General features: G+C 42.8%; 6 protein-coding genes across 6 annotated transcripts; 3 read left to right on the top strand and 3 right to left on the bottom strand.

Annotated features, from left to right (window-relative positions):
• Window position 1: 1 nt before the first annotated feature.
• Window positions 2-239, bottom strand: CLUP02_11033 (uncharacterized protein; the record flags this gene model as incomplete). Its single annotated transcript, XM_049290004.1, has 2 exons — window positions 2-120; window positions 170-239. The coding sequence occupies 2 exons, from the start codon at window positions 237-239 to the stop codon at window positions 2-4; spliced, it is 189 nt and encodes a 62-aa protein (XP_049147149.1).
• A 285-nt stretch (window positions 240-524) lies between these two features.
• Window positions 525-1184, bottom strand: CLUP02_11034 (uncharacterized protein; the record flags this gene model as incomplete). The annotated part of the gene is made up of 1 exon (XM_049290005.1): window positions 525-1184. The coding sequence occupies one exon, from the start codon at window positions 1182-1184 to the stop codon at window positions 525-527; it is 660 nt and encodes a 219-aa protein (XP_049147150.1).
• Window positions 1185-3524: 2340 nt separating this feature from the next.
• CLUP02_11035 (uncharacterized protein) lies at window positions 3525-4091 on the top strand (the record flags this gene model as incomplete). Its single annotated transcript, XM_049290006.1, has 1 exon — window positions 3525-4091. The coding sequence occupies one exon, from the start codon at window positions 3525-3527 to the stop codon at window positions 4089-4091; it is 567 nt and encodes a 188-aa protein (XP_049147151.1).
• An 8311-nt stretch (window positions 4092-12402) lies between these two features.
• CLUP02_11036 (uncharacterized protein) lies at window positions 12403-14017 on the top strand (the record flags this gene model as incomplete). Its single annotated transcript, XM_049290007.1, has 2 exons — window positions 12403-13275; window positions 13331-14017. 2 exons carry the CDS (start codon window positions 12403-12405, stop codon window positions 14015-14017), a joined length of 1560 nt encoding a protein of 519 aa, XP_049147152.1.
• A 171-nt stretch (window positions 14018-14188) lies between these two features.
• Window positions 14189-19491, top strand: CLUP02_11037 (X-Pro dipeptidyl-peptidase; the record flags this gene model as incomplete). The annotated part of the gene is made up of 10 exons (XM_049290008.1): window positions 14189-14424; window positions 14451-15443; window positions 15502-15683; window positions 15726-15894; window positions 15952-16476; window positions 16536-16797; window positions 16891-17029; window positions 17096-17176; window positions 17235-17857; window positions 17911-19491. The coding sequence occupies 10 exons, from the start codon at window positions 14189-14191 to the stop codon at window positions 19489-19491; spliced, it is 4791 nt and encodes a 1596-aa protein (XP_049147153.1).
• A 64-nt stretch (window positions 19492-19555) lies between these two features.
• Window positions 19556-21253, bottom strand: CLUP02_11038 (unsaturated glucuronyl hydrolase; the record flags this gene model as incomplete). Its single annotated transcript, XM_049290009.1, has 1 exon — window positions 19556-21253. The coding sequence occupies one exon, from the start codon at window positions 21251-21253 to the stop codon at window positions 19556-19558; it is 1698 nt and encodes a 565-aa protein (XP_049147154.1).
• Window positions 21254-27360: the final 6107 nt, after the last annotated feature.

A 27360-nucleotide genomic window follows, 5' to 3' on the forward strand; every position in this document is an offset into this window, starting at 1 on the left:
GTCATAACTCGACGTATTGCAGAACAATAAACAATACTAGAAACTTAGCTGAGCTGTTTCCTCTCACCTGCTTGAGGTGCAGCAGCACGTTGGATGGCAATGCCAGCAATAACACGGTCGCTGTCTCAATGGCCAAATGAGGCGAACCAGCTTCATATGCCTCTCATACCAAGGCCATTTCTTGCGATGTTTGGCATGAGTCTCTGGATATCCCAGCCTAGCATGGACTTCCCGTCCATTGTGAGAGTCACCAATGATCAGAAAAATCAGTAGAGCAAAAGTCGGTGTGTGTACGGAATGCTGCCTCTTCTGACTAACTTTGAGTGTGTTCATCGTACTTGGGTCAGGACTCACGACTTCAAACATTGGAGAGCAAAACATATGTGATTATGGGAGAATTATTGATTGTCTATTACATCATTATGATATTTCGTTCTAAAAATCCAAGTCATGGCCATCTTCATAGCATCAGCTGTGGAGGTCTATTCGTGCCACGTCCATATATACATGTATCTTCATACGCTTTACAACAAGGCGGCGCCGATAGCAACACCAGCCATCAATCCAAACAGCTCGCGAGACGCGCCGGTAGGAACAGCGGCGTTAGGGCTGTTGGTAGTAGCAGCAGTAGTCGCAGCAGAACCAACAGCCCGCGTGCTACGAGCAGACTGGCTTCCGGATACCGACCCAGCACTCGTTGTCAGGGTGGTCATGGTAGCATTGCTGAAGCCGCTCGAAGTAACAACAACAGCCGTCGCAGACGCAGCCGTCTCGCTCTCAACAGCGGCAGAGTCCGTCGACGTGGTCACGGTGGCGACAGAAGCGCTGTCAGAGGCACTGGCGGTAGTCTCCGGGGCGGCAGTGGTGGTGACGGGTGCCACAGTCGTCGAGACCACGGGCGCGGCGCTGGTCTGCAGGGGCAGGAAGGAGGGCGAGTAGGTCTCGGTGCCCTCGTAGGAAGGGCAGCCGGGGACGGTGGTCTTGGGAGGGGCGCGGCCGCCGCCGCAGTCGAGGGCGGCGCAGATCTCGCCGGTGCCGGGGACGTACCAGACGCGGGTTGCGTAGGGTGTGCCGCCCTGGGTGGGTGTGACGACGGAGTCTGAGGAGACGCAGCCGGCGAGGTCGGTCTTTGCCAGGACAGCGGTGGCCATGATGGCGAAGGAGGTGATGTATCTGAGAGACATTTTTGCTGTGGGTTTTGATTTGGTATTATTTGTTTTGATGTTGTCGGGTATTAAGGCGGTATAATAGCTCCGGTAGCGATGTAAGAGCAGTGCAAACGATTGTGTTGATTATGAACGAATGGAATGACCCGAGGGCGAGTGAAGGCTTCGAAGTCGATGACCGTTATCAGGATGAAGAGAGAGAGAGAGAAGAAAATCAAAACACGCCTCGTCGTCGAAAGATCTCTCCCTCACAGACTTTTGTATGTCCAGACGATTCCAAGTTCCCAACAACAGCTGCCTTAACCCCGGGTCTAAACAACGCCCCTGGACGGAGCTAAGCGGGGTCTGAGACGGGAATCTTGCGCCACTTCATCTCGGAAGCCGCCCTAGCGGTCATTAAGGCCATCCTACAAACGCCCGATCCCAACGGCTCCGCGATCCTGTGGCTGTTTGGTATGTCTCATAGATGGCCCATTTTGAGATGCCGTTGCAGCCGTTCCGGTCAGATTTTTTCTTGTCGCAGATCCATCCATCGTTCCATGAGGGAAAGCCTTTTTTCTTTCTTGTTCCGTGGATGAAAACGTACCTCAACACACTAAGACGCGCCAAAAATAATCCTCCAGTCGTAAAAACTGCACCGCCCCTTTGACGGTAGTCCACCGGTCTCGAACGGGCGAATACGGCGCGGACCACCGCGCCGGGATCTCAATCCTTGCATTGCTCATGTTTTCCCCCCCTCCAATGGGACTTTGGGTCTCCTCGATCCTATTTGCTGGGGCTTCGTATGCTAATTCCTTGCTGCAGGTACCGGTAATACGAAAAGCAAGCGTAGTGGCGTGAGTGGCCCAAAGTCCCAACAGCTGTTTGTTTTGCGAATTAAATTTCATTATGCGTAGATAGCTGAGTGAGAATCCCTGCCATACCTACCTTGACTTTCAAAGTCTAGACACCAGAATAGCCGTTCAACAGGGACGTTCTTGATAGCCGGCCAAGGGAATGACGACATGACACCTCAGGCCCCTTGTAAGTACGTGTACTAAGTCAGGGCTCGAGTCCTCCTCGGAACAATGAAACTTGGTTGTGGGCTCGATATCGAGGCGCTACAAGACTGGTCGCGTACGTTTCTAGCTATCGATCAAGTCTCTGCATATGAATTCGCTGCACGCATGTTTGTCTGATCAAAAAGGGAGAAGTCGATGCTCAACCGCTAAAGCCCTTCGGAAGCGTGTCACCCAAAGTGCTTACGAAAACAGCAAAGTCGGAACAAATGGACTTGAGAATCTACCCTGTCGAGGCTGTATGGGCCCGCTTTCGTTTGTCGGGATTTCGGCGTATTCTTCTCGGTAGTTCGAGTCTTGAGTTGCCCTATGATTACTCCGATTTTCTAAATATCTCAAAGAGCGTTGATCAATAGCATGGGCTACATGAACAAATGACCGAATCATATGCAGATCCAGAGAAGGACTGGAGCTATCTTGGAATAGAACGTAAGATATCTGTCGGGCGAACCTCTTCAAGTTGTGGCAGAGCTTCCATTCGCTCCTAGGTAAAGGGTACACCGATGTCATGGATGAGAGAAATGTTTGAGCATACCAGCAGCAGAAAAAGGTCACGAAGATGGAAAGCTTTCTGTTCAGAACTCCCGACAAGTCGTCAAAGTATACGCTCAGGTAAATAACAGCTAGGATTGTATGAGCAGGTGTAGTGGTGTTGAGCTGGGAGATGCCAAACGGCTTAAAGGTATCTACTTTACCCGAAACTCTTTATCTACCCAGTTATGGTCTCAAGTGGTACTACATTACGGCGGGTGCAGATGAAGCATAAAGCCTTTGATGACTCTAAGTTGGAGGTTTTCAAGTCTCTTTGTCTGATTCTTCGAATTCGGTTTTCTCATTCCTGGACTTCGATAATTCGTACAAGAGCCAAGTTTCCGAACACGTCCCGGATTGGAAAGTCGAACCGGATTTTTATTCCAACAAAGGATTTGTCCGATGTCGACCTGATACTTGATTGTTCCCGTCAAGTCCGAAGCCAGTATGGCTGTTTCTTAGAAATATTCATGTTCTAGGCGACTCGGCCAAGTACTCTTTGAACGCAAGCGGTTACGCTGCCTCGCGAGTCCTTTCATATGAGCCGTCAATAGGCAACACCAGCTGTTGAGTCACTTGCCTATATATCTGACTGGTTCTCGTAATAAACACGCCTTCGATTCCCAATCTCCAACGGTACTCGATAGGTCACAGTTCGAGTTTGATCATCTCGCCAAGATTGACAGCGTCCTGATCGTCAAATCTATCAAGACAACTACTCATCAACGTCGAGTTATCTCAAGCACCCAAATTGCACCAAGCAGCCAAAATGTGTCAAAAAGTCGAGATCCTGATCGTTTGTTGCGAGCAAAACTGCTCAAACGTCTACAACAACGGCCTCCGAAAGCCCCAGATGCGTCTCATTCCCCACCCCGAAACAGCCTTCGTCCTTTGCGGCCAGGCCCTTGACCTCGGCTACGTCAGCGACCGCTTTTTCATGGACCTCCCCGTCATGTCCTCCGTCCCCAGAAACTGCCCCGACCTGCTCGAGAACTACAAGTTCCAGCTCGTCCTCTCGCAGGTCGCTTCGAAGCACATCATGGAGCTGGAGACCAACTCGCGCATTCAGTGCAAGACCTGCTCCGGCACGGGAAAGCCCGTGATAGTGTCAAAGTCGGGCAAGAAGTCGTCTTTTCAGTCGACGGCACCGTCTGGCAACGCACATGTTGAGGCTAAGTGGACGTGTTGTGCCGAGGGCAAGTGTAATCCTCGACAGGAGTGTGAGAGTCATGCTTCTGCTCTTCTGTGTCGGGACTCTGATTGGGCCAAGGAAGGTGAAAGTTGCATCATAAGAGGCGATGGTGATTTTGATCTCGATGTGGAGAAGATTGCTTAGAAGTTGGCCGGTATTGATCAAAGGTAGTCTATGAATAGTGAGGCGTTTATTAACTTGTGATAAGTTGGCTTGGCATGACATAGTTGTTGGTGGGCAAGTGATGCAGATTGGAACGGAATTCTATATGCGCCTGAGTCGGCTCATCATCAAAACTTGGCCCTGTTCAAGAATTAGCAGTGAAAGGTGACGAGCAGAAGCTGAATTGTGGCATGATGTTATATGTATCGATATGAAGACCTCGCTTGAGCGTCCACAAAGTGTTCTGGTCTTTGCTCGAGCAATGAAAGTTATTCGCTGTACTGTATGGTCTCTACAACCTAGGTGCAGCGGTTCAGGCATGACCCAAGTTGTTAATCATCTCTAAAGCTCATGGACATATGCCGTTGCTCCAGAATGCATCGAGCCCTACATTGCGCCATACAGTGGACCAAGCACGCCATGTGGTTGTCCCAACCCAGAGGATAAGCTTATTTTTGACCTTGCATGGCTTGTTCTGGAACACTTATATGCAGATGCCATTCTGGCTCACATTGCTATCAGAGTCTTGGGACTTGACGCGCGCATGATAGGCTTGCCAATCCTCCCATTTTGTTCCGAAGCGTTGGAGAAACTTTGAGCTGATCCACCATGCAGACCTGAAGATTGTCTCGCTCATTTAAAACGAATTGCCAAATTAATGCGATACTTTCGACCACTTTTGGCCGTGGAATCTGCTTGAAATTATCTTGGCTTTCTAGACATACTTAAGTTGCGATTCTCGTCTGCACCAGACGTCATAGATAGCATAGATAGCTCAACACCATCGTGAAAGAGGATCCGGCAGACGGCTAGTCTGTGAAGGAGCGAAATCGAAGACCGTTGGTCCACCTCGATCCCCGAGAATTGACTGCCCAAGAACGAGCTTGGTCCCGGGACTAGTAAGGTAGTAACTTGAACTAGGATCCACTACTATCCATGCTTAACTACTTTCCGTCCCGCGCGTCGGGAAAAGTCCGACTCAACTTGGCACTCACTTGGCAGCGGCATTTGTTGCCCACTCTCTCGCAGAATCCTGGGGTACCTATTCAACTTCAGTTTATCAGACGTTCTTTATTCTCGAACTTTACAGATCCTTATCAACCATTCGAAAACCATGAAGTTGAGCGAACTAAAGCATACTCTCAGATACCCTTACCCAGGTCGTTACAGCTTGCTAGTCATTCTTAGGCGTACATTTGGCTTCAGCGGAAGTCGGATCTCACTTTCTGCAAACGGCACCGACCACCGAATTCCGCTGCGGGTTGGCTCCTCCAGACGGTAGAAATTTTAGCAAATAAGCCCCCACGGTGGATTCGTTGATTCATAGACTGGGACCCAATGTAACCAAAAACATACGAAGATCCCCCACAAGCCGGCACTTTGAGGGAATTTGGTGGTGATGAATTTTATCAATCTCATCTTATCAGATCCTTGATGGCCGTAGGATGGAGACGAATGACGATGATCTCTCAGGTACAGCCGGCGTACTTCTCGGAACAGACCCACACACCATGCAAGATCGCGAGAAAAACGGTCGAACGCCTTGGTGTTATGACAGGGGCGATGGCAATCTAGAGTGTTTGTTGAAGAAAAAATCGGACGTGAAGCTAGAGTCAATCGACCGATGTCGGGAAACACAGGAATGCGATTGAAGATGTGTGAACTGCAGAGTACAAAAGCCTCGATGGCACTCCTCCCTTTGAGTCTGCCTTTGTCGGATTGGAAGTCCAATTCGACCGCGGCATACAGCCGACTGCGCAGGGGCCAATTGGGGGCCCTATTTACGATTATCGTAGCCAGCCTAACCTATAGTTAGAACCTCCTTTTTATACCTATTACGTAGATATTTATATAGTTTAATTAATCTCTTTATTAACTACGGTTCGAACTAACTACCCTATAATAGGGATACTAATACTAATTAATAATTAAACTTTATTATTATAGATTAGTAAGGTATCTCGCTACGTAGAAGAGACGACCTCTTAATACTATACGGGATAAGAGATTTATATTAATTAACCTTACGGAAGTAAATAAAAAAGGAGGCGATTCTCAAATACCGCACGGAATTAAGTAATTATAGCCCTTTATTACTTACGAGAGGTCGACGTTTACTACGTTAAACTATATTAATTAACGGAACTACTTAAGTAACTAGCCTTTTACTATTACCCTAAGTAGCTTTTTTACTAAACGACTTTTCCGTAGCCGGCCTATAATTAAAAATTAACTAAGGAAGCTATTTAGAAATTATAAAGAGCACGAGGCTTAGGAAGTTAGAAGTATATAGGATAATAAAAATCGGTAATTAGTAAAGATCCCGAGACTAATTATTATATCTTCTTATAGTAATATAAACGTCTGCCGCTACTATTATTAAAAAGAACTACTAAAACCTACCCTTTTTTACTAAATAAAAAGGAGGATCTTAATAAGTACGATAACTAGCGATTTAGAAAGGTAATAGTAATCGCTAGAAATAATAAAAACGAGAGTAGTAGCGAGACGGCGAGAGGAAATAAAAATCTCCTAGACCCTAATAAATTCGTTAAGTAGCGAAAGTATAAATTTATTACGACCTACGCGCAGATTAAATATATCTTTATTAAGATTAAATACGCTAGCGATTACTAATATAAGTATAAGCTAAAGTACGACCCTTAGTGAGTTAGGGTAAAGAAAAAGAGGATAAAACCCGATCCTAAATAAAATCCTAATCCTTTATAAATAAGTAAATATTAACCCGGACTATTAGGGGACGTAAATATATAGAATCGCGGATTAGCTTAACGGCGAGTAAATTAATATAGTATTAATCTATTTAACTAAGGTTTATAAAAAAAAGGGGCTATAGGGGTAACCCCTATTCTATAAGATCGTAAACGACCTTAGCTACTAACTAAACGAATAGTTCGTAAGCGCAAGCCTAGGAATTATAAAAGTAGTTAATAGATTTCTCTACGGGCGAGGGGTATTACTAGCGTAATTATAATCGCAAGAGCTATATAAAATACTAATAGCAATAATTATAAAAGAGGAATTCGTATTATAGAACTAGGTATAGGTCGATAGAGCGTATAATCGCTTTAACGAATTTAAAAAAAAGGTAAACGACCTAAATTTCCTCATAATTACTAACGGAAATCTATTATTATAAAAGGATATACCGGGGTAAAATATAATACTAGAAGTACGACAATCGATAATTCTACCTATTTTAATCTATAACTCGTTACTACTATTAATATAAAATTCGGCACTAATTAGCTAATAAAAAAAGAGGTAGATAACCCGAAGTTATTAATAATACGTAATAACGCAGGGTTCGTATATAGATATTAAAAATCTAGTAGCGAATACGAGGCAATTTATAGACTTTAAAAAGATCTTCCCAAAAGAGAAATTATACTCTAGGGGGAAGTATAAGGTCTTATAAGAAACCCTAACGATGTTTTATAATTATTACGAAAAAGTCGGAATTAGGGAATATTAGTACTATTTAGTAATTAATATTATACTCATAAGCAAAGCCTCTAATTACTATTACGAAGCGGTACGTAATCTCGATCGAAACGACTTTTTTAGTATAATTAACGTAATCCGAAGCCGCTTCGAGACCTATAATAAGAACCTAGAGCTCCTATTTAAGTTATAAGCGATTTTTCTTATATCTATAGTTAGGATAATAGAGGGTAAATTGCGAGTAGAGATTTTCAAAGAGCTTATTAATCGAATTAATAAGCTAGCGAAAACCTAGCTAAATAAGGGGATAAACGAGCGAAAAGTCGGATATCTTTATACTATAGTTTAGTATATATTAGAAATAAAGATTACCTTATACTAAGTACCCGAAGACTACGAGACGCTCTACTCGAGGCTAAGATCTAGTTTTAATATTAAAGTAAAAATGCCGCGCTAAACCTATTTCTAAGTATACGACGGCCCTTAATAATAATATTAAGTCGATTAAACGTATAATAAGAAAGGAAAAGAGGCTAAATACGGTAATCGCTAGTAAAGAGGCCTAGATTTATTAAATAGGTAGAGATTTAATTTATAAATAGGGTAATAAAAAAAATAATATTATATTTATAAAAAGGATAGATATTAGTTAAGTAATTACTCTAAAGAAGAGCGTACTAAATCGTACGAATAGTATAAAAAGTCGAGGGTAGTAAATAGTAAAACTAGCCCTCGTCGGTTTAACTAATTCCTTATTATATATAAGGGCAGATCTGGGGGTATAGAACCTAGCGACGGTAGCTAAAGTAGCGGCCTAAAGTATATACCCCCTATAAGAGATTTAGAAAATAAAAAAGATCTTACCCCTTATACTAACGAATTAGATTATAACGAAATCGAAAATATTAACATTTCTTTTTTTACCCCGTTAGCCTCTAGAAAATATACGAGGCTAAATAAATAAAGGGTAGTAAAAGCTCTTAATAAGTAGGCTTTTATATATAAATAATAAGGGAAGGTCCCTTAGATAACGGATACAGAGGCGGCTAAAAGGGCGAATCTAATAGGGCCAAAGCTTATTATCTTAATAATTAAGGAGAAGACGCTATCTTTTTTAATATTTAAAAAAAAAGAATATAGTACTAAGCATATCTAGGGGTAGCTAGAAGGGTCCTTTTTATACTACCTAGATCCTTTGAATACTAAGCTTATATAAGTATTTTATATAAGTAAAAAGTACGGCCTAAACGATTTTTATAAAAGTATCCTAGATACTAAGTTATTATAATAGTTAACTAGAGGAAAAGGGTAATTCTAAACGCTATAGAAGATCGTACTAATAATACTTAATACGTCGACGGCGAGTATTACGAAGATTAGTTTCGGCCTAAGTAAGGAAATCGTCGCCCTAGGTATAATAAAAGCAGAGATATACTTCGGAACGATAATTTTTTATATTTTACTTATTAATACCCTATTTCTCCTATATCTAAAAGATATAGATCGACTAGGTATTATATTTAATAATATAAAGAATAGAATCTCTAGCGGTAAGTACTTCGAAATAGTTAAATAATAATAGGGGTATACGTTTATAAAGCTTATTAACGATACGAAGTTAATTAATTACTTAACGGAAAGTAAGCTTAGAAAACTATACTAAAGATTCGGGCACCCGTTAGTTACGAGGCTATATAACCTCCTAAAGTAATTAAGTAATAATAATATCGAAATAGGGGCGCTAAAGTAGTTAACGAAAGTATATTACTAATACTAAATAAATACGCAGAGCCTACGCAGATTTAAGTTTAAATTACGTAATAAGCTTAACTTTAACTAAAAAATAGTCGTCGATATTTTCTATTTAAACAGTCGGCTAGTACTATATATAATCGACGTATTTATATTTTTCTAAGTAGGGCAATTCCTCTAGGATCTATAAGTAAAGATAGTATAGGTAGCCCTATAAAAAAGCTAGATTGATATATACTAAGGACCGCTAGATAGTATTAGAACCGACGCTAGTACTAGCTTTAAATTAGTAGAATTTAGGGATAATACGACGGCCTATAGTATATAGCTAAAAGTCGTACCCGTTAAAGTATACTATAGTATTAGAAAGATAAAAAGGGTATACTAGTAGTTAAAAAGGGCGTTTAGAATTATTAAAAAAGAAAATCCGGATTTTATTAATAACGAATGCCTCTAGATAGTACTTAAATACTATAACGATATTATAGGGCCTAACGGACTTATACTAACGCTATTAGTATTTAGAGTATATTTAAAAACGACCTTAGCCTCGCTACCGTTACTAAGTATAAGCTAACGAGCCTAAGTAGTTAAAAAAGTAATATAAGCACTGCGCGAGGTAAGTATAAAAAGGTAAGTTAATAAGGTAATTACTACGCGTAATAGGCCCGATATAGGGGATAATCTAAATATATTACTAAATTCGGATATACGAGTATAATGCGAAATTACTTAATAATAGGCTAGGCTATATAAGTTAATTTTTATTAACGAGCGCTTTTATATAGTTACGAGAGATCGTAACTAGCTACTCGAAGTATTAATTATAGTAATTAGACCGTACTATATAGATCCTAACGAGGTAATTTTTAACTTATAAGAAGAAGAAGAGCTAGGGAAAACTATATAACCCGCGGTAGAAATATAAGAAATTATCCTTAACGAAATCGTCGTAGTAGTATTAATAAACGACGAGGAAGAGGATATTACTAAAAGGGTACTAATACTACTAGCGAGACGTCGTAAAAAACTATAATAGCAAGCCCTAACGCGGCAATTTATTACTAGCGACGAGGTAATTAATACTTTTTATATAATAAAAAAGAAAGCTAATTTTAAGCTAGTAGTTAAACTACGTAAGGAAGGCGTAATTATAATTATTAAAAAGCTATATAAGGGATTAGATCTTATTAAAGTAAATACTCTTTACGATCGAGGGGTCTATCGATTTATCTTATATAACTTAGAAAAATATATAAACCTTTATATATTTAAATTACGAATAGTTTATAAAATTAAAAAAAAAGGAACACCCTAGCCGTACGAGAAGTCTAGATACGTAATTTAGGGGTACGGCGACGTTAAAAAGGCAATACTACTTATATAATTACTTACTATATAGCGCTATAGCTAACGATTAATAATAGTACTAATAGCATCGCTATAAAAGAAGGGATACGAGATTTAGAGCTATAATATTACCTAGGCCTATACCTAATCGGCTATAGGGCTTATAAGGAAAATCCTAGCCTATTTACTAAAAGAAATAGCTAGTAAGTACTTAGAAAGCACGATTATTAAAGTGCTTAAGCCACTATATAGGCTCGTAAAATCGGGCACCTATTAGTAAGCTACTTACTACGATTTTTATATTAATTAACTATTAATAGTTACCTTTATGTATAACCCGTACTTATTAATCGTAGAGTATAAAAGCGACTAATTTAAAATCGTCGGAATATAGACCGACGATATATTAGGCCTATCCGATATTAACTTTATAAAAAAAGAGGATAAGGAGCTTTAAAAAGCGGGCTTCGTAATAAAGCTAAAAAAGGTCCTTATAATAAATACCCCCCTAGTATTTAATAGCAGGATTTTTATAATTAAAGGGGAAACTATCGTTTTTTAATAAAAGGGGTAGGGCGAGAAGATTAACCTCGTCGATCTGAACGTAACTAATATTAAAAAGCGGTATAAGGCTAAGCTCGCGCGAGGGGTATATATTATAAATATTTATTAGCCTAAGGCGACTTTTAATTATACTAAAGTAGTATAAGCTATAAATCTAACTAAACGAGACGTCGAGGTACTTAATAAGCGGCTTAAGTAGTAATAAACAAATCTTAATTAAGGTCTCGTTTACTACCTAATCGACCTTATAATTAATAAGCTCTACGTCTTTATTAATAGGTTATTTATAAATAATAACGACCTTACTTCGTAATTAGGGTATATTATTATCCTAGTTAATAAGAGTATAAGTAAGAGCGAATTTATTATATATGGTAATATAATTTATTACTTATTAACTAAAAATAAGCGGGTAATAAGAAGTATATTAGCGTCGGAGGTTTATAGTATAATTAATAGCGTTAACCTCTCCTACGCGATTTTAACGACGCTAAAGAAGATTACTAATCGAATTAGCCTTTTACCTATTTTAACGGTTATTTATATAAATTCCTACTCGCTATACGAATACCTCGTTAAATTAGGAATAACGAAGGAAAAGAGGCTTATAATTAATATTATAGTCCTTAAGTAATCGTATAAAAGGCGCGAGATACTCGAGATCCGTTGGATTAATAATAAAAATAACCTTATAAACGCTTTTATAAAAGTAGTACTAAATAAAGGATTAAAGTAATTTATAAGTAGTAGAAAAGTTATTATATAAATAAAGGGATAAGTTATATAAAAAGAGTAAAGAAAAAGGGGAAAAAGAAACGACCTAATAAACGGGCCCGAGGTCGAATTATACCTCTAACTATAGTAGTTAAATTAATAAAAAAAAAAGAAAGTTAGTATTGGATTAGAAGTCTAATTCGACCGCGGTATATAGCCGACTACGTAGGGGCTAATTAGGGGCCCTATTTACGATTATCGTAGCTAGCCTAACTTACGGTTAGAACCTCCTTTTTATACCTACTACGCAGATATTTATATAGTTTAATTAATCTCTTCGTTAACTACGGTTCGAACTAACTACCCTATAATAGGGATACCAATAGCCTTGTTCTGTTTCTCAAGGCCTCGCTTCCTGTTAATTATACCCCCTCAGCCTATAGTCATCATGGTCCGCTCTACCTCCCTTCTCAAGGCCACCGCCTTGCTCGGCCTGAGCCAGGCCGCGGCGGCCCAGAACAGCACCACCAGCCCCTGGCCGTGGCAGACCTACCGTTCCGAGCCTGCTCTGCAGCCCCCTTCTCTGAAGATCACCCAGACCGGCGACATCGCCGAGGGTCACCTCTTCTTTGACCAGTCCGGCTCCGGCGGCCACAACTACTCCGTATTCATCATGAGCAATGAGAACGAGCTGATCTGGGAGGGCCCTTACGGCGACATCTCCGCGTGGCGCGCCCAGACTTTCTTCGGAGAGCCTGTCCTCACCTTCTACACCGGAATCACCATGCCGGAGCCCTACGGCTTCGGATACGGAGCTGTCTTCATCTACGACCAGACTTACAAGAACATTTACAATGTTACTCTGGATCAGTACGCCAACGGCCTGAACCTCCAGACCTTCACCGGCTGGGACTCGTCTGGTCTCACCGGCGGCAGCTGGCTGGACATGCACGAGGACTACATCACCACTGAGGGTACCATGTTTGCTCCTGCTGTGAACGTCACCCAGACAGACCTCACCTCCGTCGGCGGCCCTGTCGATGGCTGGATCGTGGACTCGCTCTTCTTCGAGATCGACATCAAGACGAACGAGATCCTCTTCCAGTGGAGCCACCTGGACCACTTGGACGAGATCTCTCTGGCTTCTGCTGCCCCTACCTACCCCTTGGAGGATCTTGGACTCAATCAGACCTACCCCTGGGGACCTTTCCACATCAACTCGATCGAAAGATTCGCTGATGGTGGTTTCCTCATCTCCTCCCGCCACTACTGCTCCATCTTCAAGATCGCCAAGGATGGATCTGTTGAGTGGACCCTGAACGTAAGTACCTGCTCAACCTTTGTCTGAACACGAGCTTCAGCTAACAATGCTAAAGGGCCAAACCGGTGGTTCCTTCGCCCTCAAGAACGGCCTGTCCTTCTGCTACCAGCACGACGCTCGCATCCACGCCGAGGGCAACGGCACCGCCCTCATTTCCCTCTTTAACAACGACAACAGCGGCATCCGCAGCGGCGTCAACGAGACCTCGGGCATCTTCCTCACCGTCAACACCGCCACCTGGGAGGCCACCCTCAAGCAGGAGCTCATTGACCCCAACGACACAATCTTTGCCGTCTCCCAGGGCAACGTCCAGGTCCTCAACGACGGCAGCGGTCACACCGTCATCGGCTACGGCAGCACGCCCAAGATCAAGGAGTTCAACGCCGAGGGCGAGTGCGTCTTCACCGCGCAGTTTGGCGAGGACAAGATAGTCCAGAGCTACCGCAACCACCGCTACCCCTGGGTTGGCAAGCCCTACTACGCGCCCAAGGCTTTCGCCTGCGACGCTGGTAACCAGACCGAGGTGTACATGAGCTGGAACGGCGCGACGGAGAACAACAAGTGGACCGTCTTCGCCGGCGCTTCGGAGGATGCGCTGACTGAGAAGGCTTCTGTTGAGAAGACTGGCTTCGAGACCAAGGCTACCTTCTCCGGCTCGGCTCAGTTTGTGCGCGTTGAGAGCGCTGGTCAGGGCATTGAGACTGGCGTCAGTGAGGTTGTCGCTGTCGAGAGCCAGTGCTAGAATAGTGTGGTTTTCATTTTAACGCACTCGCTTGGGATTGATAACGAATTCACCTACACCAAGCAAGATCAATTGCTTAGCTCAATAATATAATTTTCAAATGATCTCTCACGAATAAGCCTGGCGTAAATATAGATGAGTTGTGCATAAATCGCGAATGAGCTTGGCATGATGGTTGGTGAGGGGAAACAAGATGCAAGGAACCCGCTGCCATCAAAAAGCTTCTCTTCAGCGCACCTTCCCACTCGGGATGTTATCGGACCCACTGAAGGAATACCGCTGCAACGTTCTCTCGGCAACTGGGGCCGAGATAAGACCCCCGCGGCCTCCCGTCCGGAGTTCACGCCTCCACGCCTCGTGTCTCGGTTGCTGCTTCAAGAACGAAGCTTTCCCCGCATTCTTTCAATGTAATCATCACTGCCGGATGCTACAGCTTGGTATCCAATCTTACCACATCAAATCAGCACTTCACTCAATCACAGAATCACGGGCTTCACGTCATCGCCATGGCCACACATCGTCTCGCTACCCGGTCACATCAAGGCGGCGTTTCCGACGGCGATTGGGTTCATGTGAGCGACAGCCGCGAACAACACGCAGCCAAAACCATCTCGGAGTTTATGCCGGAGCGTATTATACGTGTTACCACGGATGAAAAGAATCTCAACAAGTTTTACAATATCAAGTTCTCAGCCACGAGATCTCATCGGTTGGAACGATACTACAATGAAGAGCTCGACAGTCTGTTTAAAGCTCCGTTCGATACCTACAGCCAAGAGGATAAGGTAGACTTCTTACTTCTGCGCAACTATTTGAGGCGCAATCTCCGCGTCTTACTTCTGGATCGTGAGCGAGACGAACTGGTAAAGCCGGTTCTTCCATTTATCCAGCCGCTCATCGAGATATGCGAAGCTCGTCAGAGCATGGTTCCCGTCGACAGCAAAAAGACGGCCATGATATTAAACGAAACAGCAAAGAACATAATTGCAACAACAAAGGCCATCAAAACGAATGGTATCAAGGCCAATGACTCGACACTCTCACGTGCTATGAGCACCATTGACCAAATTAGAGGCCATGTGGATGAGGCCTACAGCTTCTACGCCCCTTACGACCCCCTGTTCCCTTTCTGGTGCGACGCGCCTAAAAAGGAACTGGACGAGGCCCTCACCGGTATCAAGACGACGATAGACACCAAACTTATTGAGAAAAACGGGTCCGGGTCTATCCGTGCTGCAGTAGAACCCATCGGGCGCTCCGGGCTGATCACTGAGCTCGAAGCGGAAATGATACCCTACACGCCCGAGGAGCTCCTCAAGCTGGCGCAGGAACAGTACGATTGGTGCGAAAAGGAGATGAAGAAGGCTTCACGCAGCATCAAGGTGGGCTCCGTTGGACCGGGGGGCAGTCATGGGAGCGTATCGGGGTATGTAAAGCCGACTGGCCCTTTGCCCCAGATTAGGAACTGACTCTCACTTCTCTAGTCTCGAGGCTCCTGGCGCTGGCTTCGGCGACGACTGGAAGGCGGCGCAGGAATATGTCAAGAATTCATATGTTGAGCCCGGTCAACAGCCTGAGATGGTGCGGCAGCTGGCCTATGAGGGCATGGCTTTTGTGAAGAAGCATGACCTGGTCACGGTCCCAGAAATTGCGGGCAAGTCTCTCTGTGCGCGCCTCTCGGCGAGAATGACAAGCTGACTTCGTCCAGGCGAGACGTGGCGTATGTTTATGATTGACGCAGAACGTCAAAAGGAGTCCCCATTCTTCCTCGGAGGCTCCTCCTTCTGGGTTTCTTACCCCACCGCCGCCATGGACCATGACCTCAAGATGATGGTGATGCGCGGCAACAACCCTCACTTCTCACGGGCGACGGCATTGTTAGCATATTCCTTTGTTTCTATTTTAGAGACGTTCACTACTGACATGACACACAGCCACGAATTAATACCCGGCCATCGTTTGCAGCTGTTCATGGGCAAGCGTCACCATCCGTACCGCGAGCTCTTTTCGACGCCCTTCTTCGTCGAGGGTTGGGCCATGTATTGGGAGTTCGTCTTTTGGAACCGGGGAGACTTTTTCGTGAGCCCCGAGGACAAGATCGGAACACTCTTCTGGCGGATGCACCGATGCGCGAGAATCATCTTCTCCCTTAAGTACCACCTCGGTGAGATGACGCCCCAAGAGTGCGTCGACCTGCTGGTAGACTGGGTCGGTCACGAGCGTTCCAACGCAGAGGGAGAAGTCACGAGATCGTTCGGCGGCGACTACTCCCCGTTGTATCAGGCCGGATACATGCTGGGGGCGTTGCAGATGCACGGTTTGCGGGAGGAGGTGCTGACAAAAGGGTTAATGGGCGAAAAGGAACTCCACGATAAGATCCTGAGGGCGAACACGATGCCAATCGAGTTGCTTCGAGCGCTTCTCCTGAACCAGCCCCTGAGTCCGGACACGGAGGCTCAGTGGAGGTTCTACGACTGAGCAGGAGTTTCGCAATTGTCATCGCCTACATGGCAAGAAGTGACGCGTATCACTTGGTCCTGTACGTTACATTGCGCTCGACCGAGGAAATACCAGCATTTGTAGGGGAAGAGTGTCTCTTTTTGATCGTTTCCACCTTTCTTCCCCCCGCAACCCCGGACAGCTCCAGCTCATGCAGCCGCCGATGTACAATGCGGGGGAAGACGGTGCGGGGCCGCCTCGGTCTTCGGGTTATGTCGAGCGGCGGCGTGGGCTATTGGCCGTGGAACCATAACTATGCCAGCCTCCGCTCTACTTCACGCGTAAGTCGCAGAAACTAAAGCCTACACTTGGCGCCATGATCTACACCCGACCAATGCCTAATCATGGATAACGGTACTGAGCCGAGCCACCAGGGCGAAGCCGCCGATGCGGGCCACGATGACTCGGGGGGCGCTTCGGAGGCTGCGGCGGCCCTCGCTTGCAACTGTTGCCGGCGCCGGAAGCTGCGATGTTCCCGAGAGGTGCCAACATGTCAGCAGTGCCGCAAGACAGGTGGGTCCCTTTTTCCTACCGTGCAGATTATGAATCTTCCTCTTTCCAGGGGTTGACTTGCGATAGGAAGCGATTGTGTTTATGAATCGAAACGGTCCAAGCCGGGGATGAAGGCTGGGGCCATTGAGAACCTGCATCGGAGACTTGGTTCGTCTCGATATGCCGAGTTGCCCTTCTTTGATCGTTACTGATCACAACGTCGAAGATGCGTTAGAAAGGACTGTTCACCAACAACGGACTAAGAATTCATCAAAAGACTGCAGACAATCCGATTCAAATCACTCCCCCCATCAAGATGATGCCAGTGGCTCCAATGGCGGCCTCGAAAAGAATGCATATAGCATCATGGCATTCTTCGCCAAAGAGCTACAAAAGTTCAACACTAAAAGCGGAAGCTCACCCAGCGAAGAGCGTGCGGAGACCGAGTCACCAGTACGAGCCAAGCGGCGTCGACTTGATGATCATGAACCTTTAAATATTGCCTTCACGTGTAATTCCAGCCCTACTTCGCCTGTCTTGCCAGATGAAGAGGACCTTGAGATTGTACTCAAGGCTTATTTTGCACACATTCATCCATGGATTCCGATTATACACGAGGCGAGATTCCGCCGTCGACTTCGAGAGCCCGGAGAAGCCAAACTTTTGCTTGCAGTATTACATGCCATGGTCCTTTCTGCGTCAAGATACATATCTGACGAAGATGTTGCGACCAACTTATTCGGCACGCTCCAGCAAAGAGGCATCACCCGTGATTGGATCGTGTCAACATCGATGAAAACGTTCGACGTGGAAAGCCACCAAGCTCTCATCATTGTTGCATTCAACGATGTAGGTGTTTCGATATCCGAATCTTCTCGCATGGCACGCGCTGACATAGATAGATTGGAAGTGGTGAGGCTGCAAAAGCCTGGTCTCTCGTTGGTTCACTGACCCGGACCGTCGAGTATCTCCAACTCACCGTCGAACACGACGACGTCGACCGGCCATCACTATCTCAACCTTTCGATTCACTCGCTCCGCCAGAAAGCTGGACCGAGACCGAAGAGAGGCGCCGGGTCTTTTGGAACGTCTTCAAACTCGATAGACTCATCTCAGTCACCATGGGCTGGAACACAAGTCTAACCTCAGACGACGTGCACTGCCGTCTCCCCTGCGACGGCGTTCTCTGGCGTAAAGAAGACGAAGTCGTGACACCCTACTTCGGGATATGGGACAAAGCCGCCGGCAGAATAGGCAACCCCATCGCCTTCATCCCGTCCCACTACGCGCCGGCATTGCAAGTAGGTGCCTCAGAGGAAGAAACCCATACGCCCTCCGACGCCGGCACGTCACCGGGGGCGCCGGCCGCCAACGTCGACATGTCCACCGTCGGCGCCTTTGCCTACTGCATCGAGGCGACCGAGTCCCTGAGCAGGGTCACGAGCTACTTCCTTCAGCAAAAGATCAACATGCGGGACCAACGCGACATCAGTAGCTGGCTCACACGCTTCAAGGAGCTCGACCTGCGCCTGGTCCACTGGAAGATGCTCCTGCCCCAGAAATGGAAGGCCAATATGGCGCGGCAGTCGACGCGGATGGATCCCAACCTCACGCTGGCGCACGTCACGCACAATACGTCCATGATTCTGCTCCATCAGCTGATTGCCTTCCCTCCGAGGGAGTGGCCTTTCAGGGCCCGGCTGCCGAGTATTCTGAGCGCGGACACGTGCCAGGCTGCCGCCGTGGAGATTGCTATCATTGCGGAGAATTACTTGAAGCACGCGCCTGCGGTGATGCCTGTTTCGAGCCAGTTTGTGTTCTGTATCTATGTGGCCGCCAGAGTGCTCCTCCTTCAATGGCGGTATGATCTCGGGACTGAATTGGCTTCCGAGTTCTGGTCGCTGGTTCAGATTGTGAATGATATGGCGACGCGATGGGCTGGCCCGCACAGCTTAGAGCCTGCGAGAGACAACTCGGCTGGGAAGTATTCGAGGAAGCTCACGGAGATGCATTTACGTTGCCGCGATGATGCAACTTTCAACATCAACGTCCTAGGCTACACCACAGAAATCGATCACACAGCTGCTCAGGAGCCTCCATTGTCTGCCCACATCAGACGGAATGAGACCGGGAGACATGAGGGAACCACTACCAATAGACGAAACAGGCGGTTCGCAGATACACTGGTCGAGCCCGCTGCAGGTAGTCTCGACACCATCGTCGTGGCTCAACCACTCCCATCCAACATTCCCGCATCATTTACCAATCCAACGCAGAGCGCAATGCTCCTAACCCCAGGGCTAGGCGTCAATGGCGCTGAGCCGATGGCCCAGCCCTCCCTGTACCACAGAAGCAGCGTCGGTAGTGGCGATTTGAGCAATATTTCCCAGATGCTCCTTGACCAGCAATTCATGGACATGGATAGAATCATCAGCTATGATGACGGCATTTTCGAAACTGAATACGATGGTGGAGGATGGTAAAAAGCAATAGTCTCTATTGGTTTAAAGCAAGCCAGGTCTATAATCGGGAAACGGCACTAACACTCTACGCCAATCCCATATTCAAAAGCCTGTTTCCAAAATCAACGAGATAGTAATCACCGTAAACGAGGCCATGATTCCAGTATCTTCGTCTAGCATTCTCGTTGTTATTGGCCGTTCCGTGCTTGATGATGCCATCGAAACATCGGCCAGCAATGGCATCTTCCACTTTCAATCCCGCCTCGCTGCTAGCTCTGGTGAACTGAGATCTTTCATCTGCGAGTGAGTAATCGAGGGTGTCTCGGACGATCTCAACCGCCGCGTCGAAGAAGCGCCGCGACAAGGCATGTTCTTGAATGCCTTTGAGTGCTTGCGACAACACCAACATGCCGTTAGCAGCAATCACCGCGGCCGATGAATCTCGCAGAGGCTCCGCGGCGTTTTGTATCGGAGCATCAAAGTCCCAGAGAGGGACTCTTCGGCCTTTGGTCTTCTTTCGCTGCCCATCTCGAGAGCAACAGTTCGTCTCCTCGTCGGCCACTGGTGTATCCACACACGACGGCGCTGTATCGAGCCTGTAAAGGAAGTACTCTGCAGCACCCATGGCAGCCTCGAGGAAAGCTCTGTCTCGAGTCCACTGGTAGGTCTGAGCATACCCCAGGATCGCCCACGCCTGGCCACGGGCCCACGTGGAATCGTTTGCGTATCCCTGTGCCGTCCAGCGCCACTTGAGATCTCCGGTAGCCGGATCGATATTGGCAACGTGGCATGTTGAATAGAGCTGACCTCTGTATCCGTTTTTCTTCAGCGTGCTCACGGATTCTGGTCGGAGGTGCGTATGTAACAGTGTACGGGCGTGCGTTGTGGCGATGTCGGAGAGGGTACTGTCGCCAGTATGTGCTGCAGCGTAGAAGAGCAGGTCCAGATTGCATAGGCTGTCAATGATTGCGAGGAGATTCGTCGTCATGTCGGTCACTGTGATGTCCTTCTTCAAGAGGCAGTCCCAGCTGCGAATAGCTCCAGCGGCGGGGACATAACGCGTTGCGAGAGAATGCGCAGCCCTGACGATGGAAGCGAGGCTTTTCTCGTTACCGTTCAGCTCCCAGTCCCTCTGCAGCGCTGGCATAATGATAAATCCGATATCGTGCGTGTCCGTTCGGCCGGCCATGCCGTGCAAGGGATCGGCCCAGATCTTGCATAGTCCCCGCAGATGCTGGCGGAGACTGGCAACACTGAGCCCGGGCCCGGCATTGGCGAGTCCCATCGTTTGCGGGTGCTTGACGCTTCGCTCCAATAGGGCATACAGCGTTCCCGGGAAGAACCCGCAGGTCCAGAACTCTGGATCTCGGAACTCGTACTGGCCCGCATTGGGGCCATTCTGGGGTACGATCTCTGGGAAGGCGATCGGGATCTTCCGAATCTCGCCAAAAGTTGAGGACACTTGCTCTCGGAGAGACTTGGTCGCGGTGCGGCAGATTTTGGCTGTGATATTCTCTTCGAACAGTTCGGCGAGGTAGGTAGAGAGCGATATGGATGGTTGGAAGGCTGGCCATTCGCTTATTTCTACCGCGGCATCAGACCATGAGGTTTCACTGGTGATGTCTGCAGACAACTCTTCTGGTGGCAGAGTTGATATTGAAAGAGGTGGTTCGGAAGACATGCTGTCGAGACGCGGAACCGTAGACAGCTTGTCCACAACGGCCTCCTGAGAGTGGGCGTGCTTTGTCATGGCCGGTAAGCTTTTCATAACAGAAGCGGCCATGCTGAATACTTCTTTGCTTCAAAATCCGAATTTGGGATTCCAAACGATGTTTTGCTCATAGGATAGACGTGACATATGCTAAAGTTGTCATTTTGTACATCTTTCAGAAACCCAAGCCATCACATGATTAATAATCACCAAGACCTTAATGCAAACCTGTTAGTATCCCTATTACAGGGTGGTTAGTTCGAACCGTAGTTAACGAAGAGATTAATTAAACTATATAAATATCTACGTAGTAAGTATAAAAAGGAGGTTCTAACTATAGGTTAGGCTAGCTATAATAATCGTAAATAGGGCCCCTAATTAGCCCCTGCATAGTCGGCTATATACCGTAGTTAAATTAGATTTCTAATCTAATACTAACTTTCTCTTTTTTTTATCGATTTAACTACTACGGTTAGAGGTATAATTCGACCTCGGGCCCGTTTACTAAGTCGTCTCCTTTTCCTCTTTTTTTTTATTTTTTTTATATAACCTATCCCTCTATTCGTATAGTAACTTTTCCGCTACTTACGAATTACTCTAATCCCTTATTTAGTACTATTTTTATAAAAGCGTTTACGAGGTTATCTTTATTATTAATCTAACGGATCTTGAGTATTTTATGCCTTTCGTACGATTACCTAAGGGCTATAATATCGATTATAAGCCTCTTTTCTTTCGTCGTTCTTAATTTAATAAAGTATTTATATAGTAAGTAAGAATCTATATAAATAACTATTAGAATAGGTAAAAGGCTAATTCGATCGGTAATTTTCTTTAGCATTGTTAAAATTATATAAGAGAGGTTAATACCGTTAACTATATTATAAACCTCCGACGCTAATATACTTCTCGTTACCTACTTATTTTTAGTTAACGAGTAGTAGATTATATTATTATATATAGTAAATTCGCTCTTACTTATACTCTTATTAACTAGGATAATAATATACCCTAATTACGAAGTAAGGTTATTATTATTTATAAATAACTTATTAATAAAGACGTAAAGCTTATTAGTTATAAAATCGATCGGGTAATAAACGAGACCTCGATCGAGATTCGTTTATTACTACTTAAGCTACTTATTAAGTACCTCGACGTCTCGTTCGGTTAAATCTATAGCCTACGCTACCCTAATATAGTTAAAAATCGCCTTAGGCTAATAAATACTCGTAATATATACCCCTTGCGCAAGCTTAGTTTTATACCGCTTTTTAATATTAATTACGTTTAGATTAATAAGGTTAATCTTCTCGCCCTACCCCTTTTATTAAAAAACGACGGTTTCCCTTTTAATTATAAAAATCCCGCCGTTAAATACTAGGGGGGTATTTATTATAAGGACCTTTTTTAGCTTCGTTACGAAGCCCGCTTTTTAAAGCTCCTTATCCTCCTTTTTTATAAAATTAATATTAAATAGGCCTAATATATCGTCGGTTTATATTCTAACGATCCTAAATTAGTTACCTTCGTACTCCGTAACTAATAAGTACGGGTCGTACGTAGAGGTAACTATTAATAATTAATTAATATAAAAATCGTAATAAGTAGCCTATTAATAAATACCCGATTCTGCGAGCCTATATAGTAGCTTAAGTACTTTAATAATCGTACTTTCTAAGTACTTACTAGCTATTTCCTTTAGTAAATAGGCTAGGATTTTCTTTATAAGCCCTATAGCCGATTAGGTATAGGCCTAGGTAATATTACGGCTCTAAATCTCGTATCTCTTTTTCTATAGTAATACTATTAATACTATTATTAATCGTTAGCTATAGCGCTATATAGTAGGCGATTATATAAATAGCGTCGCTTTTTTAACGTCGCCGTACCCTTAAATTACGTATTTAGACTTCTCGTACGGCTAGGGTGTTCCTTTCTCTTTAATCTTACGAACTATTCGTAATTTAAATATATAGAGGTTTATATATTTTTCTAAGTTATATAAGATAAATCGATAGACCCCTCGATCGTAAAGAGTATTTACTTTAATAAGATCTAATCCCTTATATAGCTTTTTAATAGTTATAATTACGCCTTCCTTACGTAGTTTAACTACTAGCTCGAAATCGGCTTTCTTTTTTACTATATAAAAGGTATTAATTACCTCGTCGCTAGTAATAAATTACCGCGTTAGGGCTTGCTATCGTAGTCTTTTATAACGTCTCGCTAGTAGTATTAGTGCCCTTTTGGTAATATCCTCTTCTTTATTGTTTATTAGTATTACTATAACGATTTTGTCGAGGATAATTTCTTATACCTCTACTACGGGTTATATAGTTTCCCCTAGCTCTTTTTCTTTTTATAAGTTAGAAATTACTTCGTTAGGATCTATATAGTACGGTTTAATTACCGTAATTAATACTTTAAGTAGCTAGTTACGATCTCTCGTAACTATATAAGAGCGCTCGTTAATAGAAATTAACTTATATAGCCTAGCTTATTATTAAGTAATTTCGCGCTATACTTATATATCCGAATTTAGTAGTATATTTAGATTATCCCCTATATCGGGCCTATTATGCGTAGTAATTACCTCGTTAACTTACTTTTTTATACTTACTTTACGTAGTGCCTATATTATTTTTTTAATTACTTAGGCTCGTTAGCTTATACCTAGCGATAGTAGCGAGGCTAAGGTCGTTTTTAAATATACTTTAAATACTAATAGTATTAGTATAAGTCCGTTAGGCCCTATAGTATTGTTATAGTATTTAAGTACTATCTAGAGGCATTCGTCGTTAGTAAAATCCGGATTTTCCTCTTTAATAATTCTAAACGCCCTTTTTAACTACCGGTATACCCTCTCTACCTTTTTAATATTATAGTTCGCTTTAACGGGTACGACTTTTAGCTATATACTATAGGCCGTCGTATTATCCCTAAATTCTACTAATTTAAAACTAATACTAGCGTTAGTTCTAATACCGTCTAGCGGTCCCTAGTATATATTAATCTAGCTTTTTCGTAGGGCTACCTATATTATTTTTATTTATAAATCCTAGAGGAATTACTTTACTTAGAAAGATATAGCTACGTCGATTATATATAGTACTAGCTAACTATTTAAATAGAAAATATTAACGACTATTTCCTAGTTAAAGTTAAGCTTATTACGCAATTTAAACCTAAATCTACGTAGGCTCTACGTATTTATTTAGTATTAATAATATACTTTTATTAACTACTCTAGCGCCTTTATTTTAATATTATTATTACTTAATTACTTTAGGAGGTTATATAGCCTCGTAACTAACGGGTACCCGAATCTCTAGTATAGTTTTCTAAGCTCACTTTCCGTTAAGTAATTAATTAATTTCGTATCGTTAGTAAGCTTTATAAACGCATACCCCTATCGTCGTTTGACTATCTCGAAGTACTTACTATTAGAGATTCTATTTTTCGTATTATTAAATATAATACTTAGTTAATCTATATCTTTTAAATATAAGAGAAATAGGGTATTAATAAGTAAAATATAGAAAGTTATCGTTCCGAAGTACGTCTTTACTTTTATTATACTTAGGGCGACGATTTCCTTACCTAGGCCGAAACTAATCTTCGTAATACCCGCTATTAACGTATTAAGCGTTACTAATGCGATCTTTTATAGCGCTTAGAATTACCCTTTTCCTCTAGTTAATTATTATAATACCTTAGTATTTAGGATAATCCTATAGAAATTATTTAAGCCGTACCTTTTGCTTGTATAGAATACTTATATAAGCTTAGTATTTAAGGGATCTAAGTAATATAAAAAGGACCCCTTTAGCTACCCCTAAATTTACTTAGTACTATGTTCCTTTTTTTTAAATATTAAGAGAGATAGCGTTTTCTCCTTAATTATTAAGAGAATAAGCTTCGGCCCTATTAGATTCGCCCTTTTAACTACTTCTATATCCGTTATCTAAGGGACCTTCTTTTACTATTTATAAATAAAAGCCTACTTATTAAGAGCTTCCGCTACTCTCTATTTATTTAGCCTCGTATATCCTCCGGAGGCTAACGGGGTAAAAAAAGAGTAGTTAATATCGTCGATTTCGTTATAATTTAATTCGTTAGTATAGGGGGTAAGATCTTTTTTATTTTCTAAATCTCCTATAGGGGGTATATACTTTAGGCTACTACTTTAGCTACTATTACTAGGTTCTGTACCCCTAGATCTGCCCTTATATATAATAAGGAATTAGTTAAACTAACGAGGGCTAGTTTTACTATTTACTACCCTCGACTTTTTATACTATTCGTACGATTTAATACGCTCTTCTTTAGAGTAGTTACTTAACTAATATCTATCCTTTTTATAAATATAATATTACTTTTTTTATTACCCTACCCGTAAGTTAAATCTCTACCTATTTAATAAATCTAGGCCTCCTTATTAGTAATTACCGTATCTAGCCTCTTTTCTTTTTTTATTATACGTTCGATCGACCTAATATTATTAATAAGGGCCGTTATATACTTAGAGGTAGGTTTAGTATAGTATTCTTATTTTAATATTAAAGTTAGATTTTAGCCTCGAGTAGAGCGTCTCGTAGTCTTCGGGTACTTAGTATAGGGTAATTTTTACTTTTAATATACGCTAGACTATAGTATAAAAATATCCGACTTTCCGCTCGTTTATCCCCTTATTTAGCTAGGTTTTCGCTAGCTTATTAATTCGATCGATAAGCTTTTTAAAGATCTTTACTCGCGATTTACCCTCTATTATCCTAGCTATAAATATAAAAAAAATCGCTTATAGCTTAAATAGGAGCTCTAGGTTCTTATTATAGGTCTCGAAGCGGCTTCGGATTACGTTAATTATACTAAGAAAGTCGTTTCGATCGAGATTACGTACTACTTCGTAGTAGTAATTAGAGGCTTTACTTACGAGTACGATATTAATTACTAAATAGTACTAGTGTTCCCTAATTCCGACTTTTTCGTAGTAATTGTAAAACATCGTTAGGGTTTTTTATAAAACCTTATACTTCCCCCTAGAGTATAATTTCTCTTTTAGGAAGATCTTTTTAAGGTTTATAAATTACTTCGTATTTGTTATTAGATTTTTAGTATTTATATACGAACCCTGCGTCGCTACGTATTATTAATAACTTCGGGTCGTTTACTTCTTTTTTTATTAACTAATCGGTACTAAATTTCGTATTAATAGTAGTAACGAGTTATAGATCGAAATAGGCAGAATTATCGATTATCGTATTTCTAGTACTATATTTTACCCCGGTATATCCTTTTATAATAATAGATTTCCGTTAGTAATTATAAGGAGGAAATCTAGGTCGTTTACCTTTTTTTAAAATTTATTAAAGCGATTATACGCTCTATCGACTTATACTTAGTTCTATAGTACGAATTCCTCCTCTATAATTATTATTATTAATATTTCGTATAGCTCTTATAATTATAATTACGCTAGTAATACCCCTCGCCCGTAGAGGAATTTATTAATTACTTTTGCGATTTTTAGGCTTATGCTCGCGAACTATTCGTTTAGTTAGTAACTAAAGTCGTTTACGATCTCGTAAAATAGGGGTTACCCCTATAGCCCCTTTTTCTTATAAACCTTAGTTAAATAGATTAATACTACGTTAATTTACTTACTATTAGGCTAATTTATAATTCTATATATCTACGTCCCTTAATAGTCCGGGTTAATATTTACCTATTTATAAGGGATTAGGATTCTATTTAGGATCGGGTTTCGTCCTCTTTTTTTTTATCCTAACTCGCTAAGGGTTATGCTCTAGTTTATACTCGTATTAATAATCGCTAGCGTATTTAATTTTAATAGGGATATATTTAATTCGCGCGCGGGTCGTAGTAAATCCGTACTTTTGCTACTTAACGAATTTATTAGGGTTTAAGAAATTCCTACTTCTTCTTATTATCTTACTACTACTCTCGTTTTTACTATTTTTAGCGATTATTACTACCTTTTTAAATCGCTAGCTATCGTACTTACTAAGATCCTCCTTTTTATTTAATAAAAAAAGGTAGGTTTTAGTAATTCTTTTTAATAATAATAGTAATAAACGTTTATATTATTATAAGAAGATATAGTAATTAGTCTTGGGATCTTTACTAGTTACCGATTTCCGCTATCCCGTATACTT

This window comes from Colletotrichum lupini, chromosome 5 (assembly GCF_023278565.1).
Source record: "Colletotrichum lupini chromosome 5, complete sequence".
Lineage (NCBI taxonomy): Eukaryota > Fungi > Ascomycota > Sordariomycetes > Glomerellales > Glomerellaceae > Colletotrichum > Colletotrichum lupini.